Source organism: Apus apus, chromosome 9 (genome assembly GCF_020740795.1).
Source record: "Apus apus isolate bApuApu2 chromosome 9, bApuApu2.pri.cur, whole genome shotgun sequence".
NCBI classification, from domain to species: domain Eukaryota; kingdom Metazoa; phylum Chordata; class Aves; order Apodiformes; family Apodidae; genus Apus; species Apus apus.
In genome coordinates, this window is record NC_067290.1 from 21,578,560 (window position 1) to 21,594,918 (window position 16,359).

Consider the following 16,359-nt stretch of genomic DNA (forward strand, 5'->3'; position numbering starts at 1 on the left):
AAAGGAACTCAGCTCCTATAAAACTCAATCCCACGGAGATGCCTCAGTATATTTGGACAGTAAGTAGATGCTTTGTCATATTCCCACATGTATTTGAATTTTTTTCTTTGGGAACATTTTCTGACTGGTTTCAAACCACATTTCCATGCCCAAGCATACATACACTGAGACTGTTTATACAGTCTACCCAAGGAGTTCGTTTTGTTTAACAACCCGTTATAGTAAAGCTCACTGGTGGGTATCTCATCATCACACCACAAAACACTGTGCTCCACGAGCAGGCAGGATCTGACACAAAGCCACAAGAGCCAGAAACTTGAGAACTAATGCTGAAACGCATCATTATCCCATGCTGCCATGCCTAGGCTTTTCAGCACAGGAAACAATCTGGATTTTCAGCCTTTTTAGAGTTGCAGACCCCAAATATTTCCCAGGAAAGGTGTGGATCTCTGAGTAGCAAACCCAAGTCTTCCGGCTGCTCCTCACAGTCAGCAGGAAGCTGGGGACAGGGTCCTGCCCAGTCTGCTCCAGCCACACTGCCAAGGTGACCTTAACACCCACCTGGTGTAACCCTGCCAGGGCAGGAGGCTTCAGACATGAAGCAAACCCATGCAGTGTCCTTGGGATTTGACAAGCTCTGTCAGCACACTGCTGCAAGTGACATTCAGGACAGCCTGTTAACGAGAGCTCATACTCCTCTCCTGGGGGCTCAGGTCCAAATTCCACCCAGGCTTCGAGTGGGCAAAACACAGCAGTGACTCCATGTGGGTATTTAATTTTAACTGCATGTGTTACAGACAGCCCAGTATTTGACACAAAATTAATTATAAAAAGCTATTTCTGTTGAGGGAAAGCAATCCTAGTGCTCATCCACTCACTCTCAGCACAAGAACCCCATCAAACATAATCCTTCCCTAATATATCCTCCTTCCCCTTAGCTGCTGCTGCAAATTCACCTCCTTGGTAAGTGACTTTTCAGCAGCACTCCCTGAGAACAACCAACCAGCCTCCACTCCTGACCCAGAGCATCCTCCTCTGCACATTTTCTGCACCTCTCACAAGCCGCTCGGCACGTGCTTAATTGCAAGTTCGCACTTCCACCAAAGCTGGTGACTCCCCTTGCCCACCCTGGGGACACCAGCTCATCAGCCACCCAGGACCCCTGCCAGCTCCCAGGGGTGCACTGTCCCCAGGCCCACCTGGCCCGCCACCCCCTGCAGCTCCTGCAGGGCGGGTCCCACGGCGGCACAGCAGGAGCCCAACAAGCAGCTGCCACAACAGCTGGAGGACACTCCCCTGCACGGGGACTAAGCCCCTCCGTTCAGCACCGGCTGGGGGTCACAAACTCGGCCCCTCGCTGGGGTTGCAGGGCTGGCTGGCTTGCCCAGGGCCCGCTGGCAAAACCCATCAGCGGCAGCAGAGCACTGAGCTCCTGGCTGAGCCACAGCCCGGCGCTGCCGGAGAGGAGCATTCAATTAGACAGAAGAGCACACAAGGGGGCAATGATTTTCCTTTCACACCACATTACACCTAACAGCCCGTGCTCCCTATTTGCAACAACCGACTTCAGCCGAACACGCGCTCGGAATGAATCAGGCCATCATTAGGTTTTTATGTTTTCTTCCAGAAGGAGCTTAAAACCCAACCACCTAGTCCACAGGAAGGGCTAATGAGCTACAATTTTGATAATACCAGAGCACCTATCAGTGATGCATAGGCAAAAGAAAACCTGGAAACCCACTAATGGGTGGAGAAATGGAGCCCATAATGGGAAGGCAGCGAGATGCTGATCTGCTCTGCCGAACCAGCTGCTGCTTTAATACATTTTCCTGCTGTGTTCCCAAGGCTGGGACACACAATGTATTAGAGTATTTCATTGCCTTGAAGGTGGAAATGGACTTCATGTTTTCGCAGCACAAAGAAACACAATATTACAACTCTTCTCTTGACACTGCCACTCTGGGACTTGAAAACAAAACCAGCTTGTTAACTTGCTGGCAATTCTAAAGATTAAGTAAAAGGCAAAAAAAAAAATGAAAGGCTTTCCTTCTGACTGGTAGGAAAGCTTCCCAGCAGGCTTGGTCAGCGGTTTTAGAGGAATACTCTTCAAATAAGTGGAAAGTGTAGAAATATTAGGCATGAACGAATATTAATGGTTTGCTTCATTTATCTTGCTGTACTTGACATCAAAGGATCTCAAAGCAGCTTTACAAATACAGTAATATGCTACATGCCAGTTAGTTTCTGCATAATAGTAATATACGAGTATGTGGCAAATCAGGAAACTGAGGCACCTGGAGCTAAATGACTGCTTCAAGGCCAGCAACACAGCAGCAGTGTCAGTCAGGACTAGATCCCAGTTTCCCCTGTCCACCCTATATAACCACCAGCCATACTACTGTCTCCATATAGACCATTTTTCTCACAGCCTGGTCTGACAGTGCTAAACATGGAGGGTTTCTACTGACTCTATATGCTTCGAGAGGCTCAGTGATTTCTAGCTTGCTCCTGTAAATCTCATGCCCCTTACCCCTTCAAGAACACAGCCACCCCTCAGGGACTGCCCTTGTGGCACCACTGACAGCAAACCCACAGCCACCCTCCTCACCCACCCAGGGAAGGCTCAGAGAAGGGCTGCTACCCGGGATGCTGCACAGCAGGACAGCATGATGGGCCAGACCCAAGGACAGAGCGAAATTACAACCCCCTGGAGTCACCAGGGAATTGGCTGTCAAAATTCCTTACTGGATACAGCACTCGTTATTTTAAATGTTAACAGAGCAGTGTTAGTCATTATTTTCCCTACTGAACAACAGCTAGAAAAAACAGTATTTCCCCAACAGTCCTGGAGCACTGAGGAAGCTCAGGGGAAGCAGGTTCTGCCATCAGCTTCGACTACAAGTGGGCTGTTAATCCCCAGCGCCCTCCCGAAGCCTCAGCCACACCTCCTGACAGCGCACCCCTGCCGGAGCTGAGGGGCAGATTCCAGGGATGCTGAGCTTCAGCCAACAGCCAGCAAGAACTGTGGGTGCCTTCACATACCGTGAACAGGATTCCTGACTCCCAGTGACTCTTCTGAGAGCCGTGACCATGCCATGGCTTCAGGACTGGGCTCCCACTGCTTAACACATGGAGTCATTGTGGAATTAACTCAAAAGCCAGGACGACTACCAGATTTCCTGGCTGCCAGGCAGCTTGTACTTTGCCACCAGGGAAAAACTATTTAACTTTGCTAGAGTAGGTCTATGAGCCAGTGCATTAAGACAACATAACACAGCGTGGAGATGCCACACTAAACACTTCAGTTACCATGGCAAACCTTTCTCTCTTTGCCACTGACATTGCACAGGACAGCCCAAGCCCCAACACTCTATCTTGACTTGGAAATCAAACAGATGTTTTTACGATCGCTGATGGAGCTGTTATGCATCCTTCCCACAGGAAGCCAAAAACGCAGTCTCAAAGCAGAGCTTTTTTCTTTCTTTTTTTCCCAAGCATCGCACAGGCGTCTCTATCTGCCGTCAACGTTTGCAGCCACTTGGTAACAAACTGCGACAAAAGCAAACTTTTAGCCGAACGCAAGGCATGGGACAGCCTGAGCGTGCGGGTCCCGGCAGGGCTGCCCGGCCGCGGGCGGGACGGGATGCGGGGAGGGCCCGCCCGAGCCGGCGATGCTCATGGCCAAGGGCACCCACCGGGGCATCCCCGAGGCTCACCGGGGACTGACACCCGGAGGGATTCCCCCAACACACGCACCTTCTCCGCCCGGTACGAGCCCCGCAGTACGCTCTGGCTGCAGGGGGCAGCGGGGACCCGGCCGGCTCTGAGGGTGTGACACGGTGTGACACGGTGTGACACGGTGTGACACGGTGTGACACGGTGTGACACGCGGACCGGTGCGGGGCACAGAGAAAGCGGGACGTGCGGAGAGCGGAGTGCGGGGCGAGAGGAGTGCGGGGAGCGGGGCGCACCCCATCGCCGCAGCGCTCCGGCCCGAGGGAGGCGGTAACGGGCCGGGCCGTGTCCGCTGCCTCCGCCGGTCCCGGCTCCCCGCCCCGTCCCGGGGGGCCCGTCCCCGCTCCCCCGGTGCCGGCAGGTGCTCGCTCCGCCCGTACCTGTATGTTCCTCTTCTCACAGGCCGGGCCGGTGCCCTGCACCACGCTGTCCAACACGGTGACCATCCCGGCGCCCGGGCTGACGAAGCAGGAGTTGCGGGCGGCCCGGATCGTCTCCTCGATCTCGGCGAAGCGGAAGACGCAGAGCGCGGACTGCGGCCGCCCGCCCCCGCCGGCCCCGGCCCGCTCGAAGACGCCGAAGAGCAGCTCCTCGGCGGGGGCGGGGGCCGGGCCCGGGGGGCTCCGCCAGGCCGCCCGCGCCGGGAAGACGGAGACGAGGCGGGTGAAGGCGTCGGCGGGGCCGCCGCAACGCAGCCCCAGCTGGATGTAGGACTCGGTCAGCTTCTTGGTCTCGCCGCTGCCGTTGAGGGTGGCCTCGGCCGCCTCGCCCAGGCAGATGCGGGCCAGCAGGCTTTGCGAGGGGCTCTCCTTGTCGCCCGCGTTGGCCTCGCTGTTGAGCGCCAGGTAGGCGTAGGGGCGGCGGGCGGGCGGCGCGGCCCCGCGGTGCAGGAAGGCGCGGACGAAGCTGAGCTTGTGCCGCGCCTTGGAGCCTTGCTTGATCTTGAAGATGTTGTCGTCGGAGGGGTTGATGTCGAAGGTGAAGAGCTTGGCCAGGTCGCCGCGGGCGTTGAGGGCGCGGATGGCGATCTCGGGCGTGTTCTCGAAGCGGTGGTCCTCCAGGCTGCGGTTGCGGGGGAAGAAGGGGCTGCCGAAGCCGGTGTAGGTGGCGGCCACCAGCAGCCGCGCCCCGCCGCCGCCGCCGCGGCGCAGCACCAGCCCCACGGTGGAGGCGTTGGGGTGGTTGGCCGCCACGTTCAGCATGCTGGGGAAGACCGTGACCGGGTCGCTGCCCCCCGGTGGGAAGCGCACGGCCACCGCCGAGATGTTGGCCATGCTGCGCAGCTGGCAGAGGCCCTGGTAGATGGAGCCGCAGACGACAAGGACGCCCTGCTCGGGGTCGGGCTGCAAGATCTTGTTGTAGTTGTTGGTGAGCACCTTGGGGTGCTCGCAGGAGGCCTGAGGCAACTGCGGAGCGTGGCAGAGCGGGCTGTCCAGCACCGGCCCCACCGCAGCCTCCGCCTCTAGCGCCAGCTCGCCCCCCGACAGCTGGAAGAGGCGGTTGACGGCCGCCAGGTAGACGCGGGAGCCGGGGCCGTCCAAGGCGAAGTTGTTGGTGGGGGTGGGCGAGAGGAACTTGCGCTGGACCTCGAGTCCGGCGGCGCGGCCGGGCAGCAGGAGCAGCAGCAGAAGCAGCAGCAGGAGCGGCAGCAGCGCGGGGGGCCGCGGCTCAGCGCCTGCCGGAGCCATCCCGCCGCCGCGCCGCAGAGTGCCGGGGCGGCCCCGCGCGGAGCGGAGCGGAGGGGCCGGGCCGGGGCCGGTTCCTGCGCAGGCAGCGCCCGCCGCCGCGCGACGCCCGCGGGAAGTGGCGGGGGCGGGGGGGGCTCACGGCCGCGCCTCCCGCCCGCCCCCTGCCCGCTCCGCCCCCGCCGCCTTCCTCACCGGGCTCGGGGCGGGCCCGTCATATCAGAGCGGGGAAGTTACCGGTGGGCACCGGGCATGGCGGCCCCCGCCCAGGGAGCGGCCCCTCCGCTGCCTCCTCCGGGCTTTCCTTCCTTTCCGGTGTCTCCTTCGCGTTCTCCCGCAGAACAGTTTGGGGCAGGGGAAGAAGCGCTTTTCCCAGCTACGGAGCAGCAAGGCGGAGCAGGACAGGCACCCACCGCAGCCTCCGGCAGCCGGAGCCGGGCTCGGGGCAGGGACGCGGCGGTCGGGCTGGGCAGCCCGTGGAGGGAGCAGGCAGCCCGTGGAGGGAGCAGACCCGCCGACCGCGCCGGGGGTGTGTGTCGGGGCGTGTCTCGACCTTCCCCGCAACACGGATGCCTCGCCGGCGGCTGCAGGACTCGTCCCGTCCCGGTCGCCGCGCTTGCCGAGGGCTGCGCTTCGAGGAGCGGGGGGCAGGCGGAGGGGTGGGCGTGACCCCGAGTCGCTGCCGCCTGCCCGTGGGGGAACAGCCCCCGAGGAACCGGGCGGGCGGGGAGGCGCGGGCCGCTGCTGGGCTGCACCCCCAGGGGAGCTTTGCCCGCACGCCTTGCCAAAAGCCGAGTTCAGAGTAGGACTGTGCATCTCCTCTGCCCTCCAACGGGCGCTTTTTTAACTGTGGGAGGAGGAAAAAAAAAAAAAAAAAAAAAAAAAGACACCGCGAAAGGAACTATGATATTCCCAAATTCCGCCCGCCGGGCTCCGCAGCGCCGAGACAACGCGGGCTCTGACCCGCCCGGGAAACGCTCCACCTGCGCGGGCCGCCCGCGCCGTCTGAACTTACCCCTGAGCGCGGGGGAAACGGGCCCCCAGAGCCGTGGGGCGCTGCGGAAGGGCCGGGGCCCGGGCTGCCCGGGGCCGAGCTCTGCGGCGGGGGGTGGTTTCCCCATGTAGCCGGTGTCCCCTGAGCGGCTGCCCGGCCCCGCACCCCTGCGGCCCCGCACCGCCCTGGGCACAGAGTGCGCCCGGGGCAGCAACAGAGGATCCATCCTCTCCCCGTGCTAGAGGGGCACGGGTGGGCTCCAGCATGCGGGCTCTTCAAGTCGAAGCCCAGGGGAGAGGCTGTAGGACATGGTCGCAGCATCCTTTTCTCAAGCCTGATTTTCCACTCAGAGCAGGGACACCTGCGCGATGGGGGCGGGCCAAGGGAAGCCCCAAGGCTTGGGTTCACCGGGCTGCTGCGGCAGCACAGCAGCGCAATTGCACCGGTCCCCTTGCACGGGCGGGCTGTGGAGCCACCTCGCCATCCAGAATAGCCAGCAGTGTTCAGAGCGAGGGTGGGAAATCAAGGCTCGTGTTCTGTCAGGACCTCCTGGAAACGCTCTAGCCAGCCCTGGAAAGCTGCCCTCCCTGTCCTTATCCCCAGGGTGTGCCCCACTGCCCTGCCTGCTCTCATGGCATGTATGTTCATTTATTCAAAACATGTTAGCAAGGCTGATGAGGATTCTGCATTACTTCTGTTCTGCAGAGAAAAATCCTCTGTTGTTGTCTAATCTCATTTCTACACCTGCCAATTTCCCTCACCCCCTTCCTGTCCCCCTCACCCTGCTCAGAGCACTAATTAATACACGGCTGCCTTGGCCATGCCATGTCCGCTGAAAATGTGCATTGAATTAAAAGCTGTGCTTCATGCTATCTAACCCATTGTCTCTGCTCATCATATCCTTAATTAATTGTTATTAGCTGTTTTTAAATGTGGGACTTCAAGTTGTTGGTTGGCTGTTGGTTTTTTTTTTAAACTACAAGTTAGCAATTTGTAAATGTGATCATGTCTTTAATTGCATAGAAATAAGCCTCCATGATCCCAAACCTTTAATCTGCCTATTTCAGGGTTTCTTATGGCTGCTTATCCTGATAGTAGAGCATCTTCCATGTGAAATCAGTCTTTTAAGGCATATCAAATTAGGTTCCAGATTACAGTCAGTTTAGAAAAAAAAAATTAGGCCAAAGAACACAGAAAAATGTGAGTTACCCAAAGGTATCCAGCACTGGCTTTGTCAGAAAAAATCCCCCAGGAGCTCTGACTCCCATTTCCTATGCCAAGCAGTTATCTACATTGATACAATTAAAGCCAAAATATCTGTGGTATTGAAGGATCATTTGACTAAGATTTTATTGTTGTTCTTAGGAAAAAATCCTTGTTAAGATACTTTGAGGGGAGTATTTTCCAGAAGTGATTTCCCACCCCTGTTATCTGGGCTGTTAGAAGCTCCAGTGAGTATTTCAGGGTAATGCTCCTAATGGAGTAGTAGAGGTTTTAAAGTATCTCATTGAGAGATTTTGCCATCATTTTTTGCTCAGAAAGAAAAAAAGGTCAAAATTAAACCACATGCCTCTTGCCACCAATCATCACCCCCTGCCAAAATCCCTCCCGCTTGACTTCTGTGCAGGTTTAAGGATAACAACCTTTCAGACTTCTCTGTGGAGGAGAGGGGCTGTGTGCACAAGAACTCAAAAACACTTTAATTATTAATAAATATATTTACACAAGAACAGTTTCCCTTCAGGGGAAACACAAGTTACTCATGCAATTACTCAGGTTATATTGACTCAACATGGTCAAAACCCAGGACCTAATAGATTTAATACAGGGAGTATAAACATCTATTTATTTATCTATCAGGGTTTATCTGCAAGGTACCCATAAAGTACACCATGAATCTGGGAAGAAGGCTCACCCTGGCATGCCAGGGATGGACGGGTTTGACTTGGCAGCTCTGGGCAAACAGTGGCAGTGGGATCCCCCCCAGGAATGGCTCAGGAGCTGGCACCTGGAGAAGAGCAGCATGCTTCACATCCTTGCTTGTGACACCAGGAGGGCCCGAGCAGGCAGTGCAGAGCAGCCACGCCCCCTCTGCCCCACCACAGAGGGGACACTTGGTGCCCCAGCAGAGGAAAAGCCAACACAGCAGCAGCCACCCAGGAAGGTCCCTCTGCTCCTACCCAGGCAGCCAGTCCTCTTTTTTTTTTTTTTTTTTTTTTTTTTTTTTTTTTTTTTTTTCCCCCTCTCCTACACTCTTTGCCTCTAAGTGTGTTATTTGGGTCATTTTCTATATGATTATTGCACGGCAGATTGGCAGGAGGCCGTAAGGTGCATGCACAAACACTTAGCAGATATGTGTGTTGTATCCTTTTGGCTGCTTGCTTTCCCTGTCGGAAACCCACACTGATGGAAAATGGCCACTGAATAGCTCTGCACAGCACCAGAGCAGGGGTCCAACTCAAGTCTTTTCCCCATCCTGGGAGAAGCCACTAGCAGTTAACCAAGAAAAGAGTGTAAGAGCTAGGCGAGAGCAGAGCAGTCCTGCTTGGTCTCCACCTGCCCAGCCCTCAACTGGCAGGACAGAGCTCTCCCTGGAGCAGAATTTCTAAACAGAAAGGAGGGAAACACAAGGGGAGCTGAGAAGCACTTAGACTTGGAGAAATCACTGCCTGCACAAGACCTGTTCCCTGATCACCCCACTCCTCTGATGCTCTCCAGTCTTGTCTGCCACCCTGCCTTTGTCCAGTTAGTTGTTAGTGCCCTGTGTCATCAGGCTGGATGCATCAGGAAAGTGCTCATGAAGCACTTCAAGGCACTCAGAAATAACAGAGGCCTTGGAAATAGACTGATTAGCAATCCTCAGTGTATCTTTGGAGAAGCATGGACCAAGTCCCCATTTTATTATTATTACTCTGTATTGCAGACACTGCTCATGGAGGAGCTGGCCAGACTGTCATTACTGTTATTACTCATGATTTAGCACACTGGCAATCTGCTAGGTGCTTAGCAGAAAGATTAAGGCAAGGTCCCTTCCCAAATGTCCTTTAATCTAAACACACACTCCACTGTGGTCTCAGCCTTCCCTGCAAGTGGCTGTGGCAGGAATTGTACCGGTGTGGGGGGCTCTGCTGCCACCCCACTGCTGGCCTCCAGCCCCATCTGAGCAGGGGCAAGAGGGATTTATGGGGACCTGAGGCACTCACTGAGTAAAATCATGGGGTTTTTTTCTCCATCAAGTCTCTTTGTTTGCAAAAGATGGACCTTTTTCAGTGTTATGTGGAGCACTGCTCCCTTCAGAGCATGTAATGCAGTCATAACCCTGTCGGCAGCGTGCGGCCGGCTGACGTGTTCACCGTGAGGGATTTGCCTCCAGAGAGGAGCTGTGCAGACAGAGGCTGTGAGCATGAAAAGGTCTCCTTCTAGGTTAATGACAGATTCGGTGCTGGTGAAAGTTCATATACACAATAATGGCAGGATTTTCCAGACCAGCAGATTTATTGCAAAGCAATAAAAAATCATGTCTTTTGTAGCCTGCGCTGGGGTTTGACCTGGGTGCTGTGGGTGGAAAGCTGGGATGCAAAAGCAGCAGGTTCCCCAGTTTCCTGCAGGTCTCCTTGGTGACCTGTTGCTTTTATTTTCTTTGGAGGCTTAGAAAGGGCTCAGCACTCACTCACCCCAGCTTCACTCCAGTCAGGGCTGGAAACATGGCTGGTGAGCTCAAACGGGTCTCCAGCTCTGCCCTGCAGGAAATTTGGCACGAGCTGGGGCCTGTGGTGAGGTGAAGACACAATCCCTTCAAACCCCAGCCTCACCACACTAACAGTCTTTTGTCCCTACACCTCCCTTGTTGATTTTGACTGTGCACTGGTCGATGCACTGTTTTTGCCCCATGTTGCCTGGACCGGCTGAGCAGGGGCTGGGCGAGCCCCCCGGGCCCTGCCCACCCGCGGCAGCTGCGGCCGAGGGGTCCCTGCCCGTCCCAGCAGCGTAGGGGCAGAGCTGGGCTCCCAGCAGAGGCAGCAAAGGCAACATCAAGCAGAGCATCCCCTCGTGGGATTCCCAGCGGGGGCCGTGCTGAGTCTTCAAAACAAAGCATGGCTGCATTGGAAGCGAGCCTGGTTTTTACCCCAGGATTCACTGATGAAGGCCCCAGCTGACCCAAACAGCACAGCCCTGCAATAACAACCAGAAAGGCTGATCCTACCAGCTCTGTTCAAACATCCCCCGCAAAAGCCCAGAGGAAGTTTTTCCTTATGAAGTCAGGCAGGATCGTGCCGCGCTCTTTGCAATATGTGAGCTTTCCAGTGAGCAGTTGCTCAATACGTGCTTAAGCAGACAGGCCACCACTACCCGTTAACCAAAACAAATGGGAAAGAGGGAAAGCTTACAACACAACAATTGCTTTCAATTAGAGAAAATATCTATTGCCAAAATATGTCAGCAGGATTTGACAGACTATATTTTTAACTGTGTACTACTGAAGAACTGGTTGCACTAAAATGCAGTTTAAACTAAACAAAGATTTAATCCCCTTCCCTTCCTTCCCACAGTATAATCACCAGGCTGTAAATATATTATTACAGCCCACACTACCCTTGTTAATCCCAACCCATTTGACTTAGGGAGTTGAACGTTATTCTCTCCCATGTTCACTGGGCTAGTTGAGGCTTCAGTGTTGATGCTTATTAAGTGCTTTGAAGTGAAAGGGTTAAAGGTGGTTAATTGCAGATTTTTTGTTTTCACATCTTAATACAAACATAAGTGTTTTGGTTAAAATCTCATCATTGCTTTAAAATATACATAGTCTCACTGAGCTCCCAGTCAGCACTGTGTTTGGTGTGTCCAGCTCCAAGCATCACTGCTCTCCACCTTGCTGAGCAAAGCCGAGCAGACCCCAGACCAGCTTCAGACGTGCCCTCAGCTTGGCAGGGCCAGTCACCAGCAAACTTCTGTACACCCCAGGTGGCACCTCCCAGCTCTATCCCACATCCTCAGTTTCTCTCACAGGTCTCCTAATCCCAGAGGAGTGGCCGTGGTTGCCACCTGCCCTGAACCAGCTCCCCAGACACTGCCAGACCCAGGGCACATGCGAATTCATGGGCACCTGCCAAGGCCAGCCCCAGCTTGGCAGCACCATCCCCAGAACCTACCCCAGCAGGGATCACCCCATCCTGCAGCAAACCATGCTGAATGCCAGCCTCTCTCACTCTGATCCCCCAGGGGCCCTCCTGGCTTTCTCCCAGCCCTGCCCCATCAGTCCCATCTCCAGCACCGTAACCATCATCCCTGCACCATCCAGCCCAGAGTCCTGCCAGCGACCCACCTGTGCCAGCCCCAGGCCAGCCCACCACCTGTCCCTGCCACCTCCAGCCAAGGCAGGACTCAGCCCTTCGGCAAGATGCTCCTCCACCTGCTGAGCCCAGGGGGGTGGATCGTGTCCTGCAGTACTTGCACCATGTCCTGCCACTTGGAGAGGTGCAGGGTCAGCCTCTCAGAGAAACTTATTAGCAAGTGTTAGTTACAAACCTGTGCCCCCACTTTTTTTTCCTAGGAAAGCTGAGCCCTCCTCAGCCCTGTCCCTCGCCAAGGGCCGTGGCTGCCACCTGCACCCCTGCGGGGGTGGCTGACACACAGCTCCAGCAGCACGTGTTCCACTGTGCCTCTGGTACCTGCCTCCCACTGTAACGTCACTTTTGGGGTGTCGTCTGGGGTCTATCTTTTTGGACATACTGTAAAGAGTGTGATCTTGTTTTCGACATTTCCCTGGTGACCCCAACAGTCTAAAAGGTTTATACATTTCTCATGTGCAGTCAACACGTTCATTAATCTTAGAGATAAGCCAAAAGTTAGAAGTCACACACACATACATATGGATTAAAAAAGACACGTGGGTGCATATACTTTTAAAATGTTGGCAGGTCCTATACTGGATAAATTGTAGCATTTTTAATTTTGTAGCGGAAAAGAACTACCAGTTGTTTCAGTTTAGCCTGCAAAGATAAGGCCTGTGTACAATCTGAATGCTCCTGTGCACACATGTGCATTTGTGTCTGAACTCACCACAAAATCCATTATGTAAAATATGATGTTACAAAACTATGTGCTAATGGAAACATTCACATGAATCCGTATACAAGTGAAACCAGCTTTTTCTTTGCACTCTTTGGATAACCCAGTAGCACATGCACCCAAAACTCTTCACCCATCAGTGAATGTGACCCTGAAGCTGAGCAGAACTAGAGGTAAAGCAGAGAGAGATGGAGCAGCCTGCTGATACAGCTGGCAAAAGTGGAAAAGAAAAGGTACTTAAACTGCCTAAATAGTTAAAATGACCATGCAACTCTCACTCTTTCAAAAATGTAAGCACTCTACAGTGAAAGACTGGGGCACTTTTAATCACTTGAAAGTCGACTGTTCACATTCTTCTGTCTAAGCAGTTGGGGTTTTTTTCTGTTTTCACACCCAGGAATTACATTGCACATAGATGCACTGTGTATTTCAGGGGTCCTGGTGTCACAGGGGACTCCCTTTTCTCAGCACCTTCTGCCCCACATGGTAGATGGAATCATACAAATGGCACTGCCGTCTTACCCGAGTCCAGTGTAAGGGATGTAGTCTGCCACACAGGGTGCAATAGCTTTAGTGAATTTAATGTCCTGCTTAGCCCTGGAAAGGCAAAGGAAGCAGCAGCAACCCTTGGCTTCATGGCATTCCTCTGGAGAGAGAGAGAAAAATAATGAGCTTTAATAACAATAAGGACTAATGAGCTGCAGACACTGGCTCTCTGCTGAAGGTGACAGCTGGGTGCTGAGCTCCTCTGCCCCTCAGACCAGGAGTGTGTCAGGAGGACTCGATCCCTGGGGCTGGACAGACAAACCTGGTTCACTCGCACTGTGGGGTCCGATCTGGGCTCCATCAGCTCTTTGTGCTCCCAGACCTGAACCTGGAATTTCCCACCTCCTGCCATCAGCAGCAAAACACCAGGCCCTGGTTTTGTCTCCCGGCCACCCTGCAGAGCCACCCATGCCCAGACGCTCAGGCTGAGCCTGCTGTTATTCCACCACCCCTGGCAAGTATCTGTTCCTGCTGGCCAGGGGAGGAGACCAAGGGGCTGTCAGGGGCTGCCAGAGGTCATGGTGGGAAAACACACATTTCACATAAGTGACTTCAGGACATGTCATGAAACATGGGACCCTTCTCCTCCCTGCTGGTAAATCCTTTCAGGTCAAGCAGCTAAATATCCACCCAGAAAGCCACTGGCATATGGGAATCAGTTGACAGGGCTGGGCTGGTTCCTGGAGGACAGGCATGAGCAGCACCAAACCACCCCAGCCAGCCCTCATTAGGCCACCAGCCACACAGAGCTGCCCAAGATGGAGAAAGCCATCAAGGTTTCCATAACCTTGCATCTGACCTCCTAATCTTATCTCCCTCTCAGTGCTCTCTGTCCTCCTGCACAGGGAGCAGCTTGTCATAGCAGGGCAGGCTCCTTCAACCTACTTAATGGCACTTTTCACCTTGAGGGTCCTCTCATGCTCTAGGTTTATCTTTCTATCAATATCTTTCTTCTAAGTGATGTCTGTTTAAGCCTGGGTTAAAAAAAAAAACACACAACAACAACCAAAAACCAGCAAAACTTACTTCTGGTTTCAATCAAAACTGTCAATAAACTTCCTTGCTCATTTTAGCTTGGCTTAGCAGTGTTCAGATTTGTCTGGGCAGCACTCACAGAGAGTCCGGGGTCAGTCCCTGAGCTCCTGGCACAGAGGGGGGAGTTCCTACCTAGCAAATGGCCCCATTGATTTTATCAAGCTGTTTGCTACAAAGTTCAATGATCATCACTAGCACCGACAACAGAGCGTGGCCCATAGTAAACAGTGTCTTTGTTTAAGCCCATTTCCGGGCTGCAGAAAGGAGGAGCATCTTGTTCCCGGCAGATTGACGGTTCTGGGCTCTCAGTCAGACACCCATCCCTGGCTCTGGGTCTCCCTGGCACCAGCAGAGCTGCACTCGCAGGGCCTGCCCAGCGCCCCTCGCTGCAGAGCAAGCACAGCAGCAAGAGGGGCAGGATCTGGCCCGGTGGCACATGCAGAACGTTGAATAAATATTAGTGGTTAAACTAGTAATTAACCCAGCTTTTGAAATATCCAACAGATCCCACGTTCTCCTCCCGGTTGATGCAAATGAGAGTTGATTGTAAACATCTCATGCCTAAATTACACCTTAGAGAATCCAAGTAACACAGTTGGCCTTGCCTGAATTATTTCAATGAAAACAAGGCAGACAAATGAGTGTAATTGTCCAGCTTCTTTCACTCGCTAGCTTTTGCCTTGCTTGGAAACTCTTGCAGCTGGATGTTCATGCAAGGTTTTGAATGTAAATGTACCTCTACCCTCCAGTTCTGACACTATTAGCAAACCTGTCTGTTTTCCGTTCTTTCTAAGGCAGAAAGTGGGGAAGGGTAAAAAAGTGGGAAGAGCTTGTTTGCAGCCAGTATTTCAAATGAACATCACATTCCATCTCCCAGACGATCTCTAAGAAACTGGTGGCCAATACTGTTGTTATTGTGCTGGGGTCTCACACTTAATCAGCTTCAGATCCAATAGCTCTGATCCCATGCAAGAGATGGGGAAAGACAGCATGGAAAAATAAATCCATTTCCCTATGCTACATCACTCGTTGCATGAAACTTTGCATCTGTTTTACAGTAAGACCTCATCAGAACAGCTCCTGGCTGGAGCTGTTAGCTCCAGAATCAGACAGAAAAAGTCCGTGCCTACTTCCTCCCTGAGGGGCCAATTCTTGCCTCCTTTCATGTGCATAACCTCCGCGGGCTCAGACTGCACAGTGAGGGAAAGGGAAGTATCAGAAGCAGCAGCTGAAGAATGAGTGGATTTAGGAGGTACTACAGAACCAAGGAGGTTGTTCCCAGCACAGCTTTGGTTGGCATTGGGTCTCTGTGGCTCTCAGTGAAGGTGCCAGAGACGGACACTGTGCCTGGTGCCCAGCAGGCACCCCCCGAGGCACACAGAGCCTGGGGAGCTCTGCTGTGGCAGCTGGTCCACATCACCCAGGGACACTGCACTCCCCACATGCCCACCCAGGCTGGATTGTTGTTCCTGCTGCCAACAGGTGGGCTCTGCCTGCTGTAACAGGGCTGGAATTTAAGAGCAGCAAATGCCTCCACGGCAGCTCCACCAGCTCATCCTCACATATGGTGTTTACCAGGACGGCTGCCGCGGGAGCTCCGTGTTGCAAGGCCAGATTAGTAATTTGTTGGGAAGAGCTGAAGGGCTGGGCTGGCTGCTGGGGACCAGGAGGGGATGGACTGCAATAGCATGCTAATCAGCCCTGATGTTAGCAGTGCCAACAGAGCCTCCAACCAGACAGATTGCAGAGCAGCCACACAGATCCCTGGCTCTGTACATACCAGAGGGGAAATTGCAGCGTGTTGAGGGAGAGCTAGAAAAGGGCATTTGTGTCATACCTTTGCATTCACTGCCCCTCTCGTCTTTGCAAGATGTCTAACAATGCAACTCTGGGAGAAAGCAAGTAATTCTTCTAATTTCAGGAGGGCTAACTGTGAGCTTAAACCTAGACACATGATCAAACACCTTGATTTGATAAAGAAAGAGAACAGGGCATTTAACTTTCAAGCAGCACAGTATAAGGCCCTTTACACTTAGGAAAAGCAAATCTACGTTTCCTTTTCTTTTGCTGCAGATTTGACTAATGAATTCTTAAGAGGTGTAACATTCACCTGCACAGTTAAAGTCAACCTTGTAAAAATCTCCTGGTCCACAGTGAGTAATTCTTTTGATGGGTAATTTGTCTCTGTGGAATGGTTTATGTTTGGTTTATGCTTTTGCTGCTTGGGATAACATGCACTGGGAGTCTGCCTATTTTGCATAATTGTGTATTTTAACTAAGTGTCAAGGGAACTCA

At 53.6% G+C, this 16,359-nt stretch overlaps 1 protein-coding gene across 1 annotated transcript in view; it reads right to left on the minus strand.

Moving 5' to 3' along the window:
* PLXND1 (plexin D1) overlaps positions 1–5,809 on the minus strand; it is a 69,234-nt gene extending 63,425 nt beyond the window's left edge. Inside the window, exon 1 of the mRNA XM_051627580.1 lies at positions 4,116–5,809. Coding sequence (XP_051483540.1) covers positions 4,116–5,423 — 1,308 coding nt within the window. The 5' untranslated portion in view covers positions 5,424–5,809. The remainder of the gene's footprint in view (positions 1–4,115) is intronic.
* Between the last annotated feature and the right edge of the window lie 10,550 nt (positions 5,810–16,359).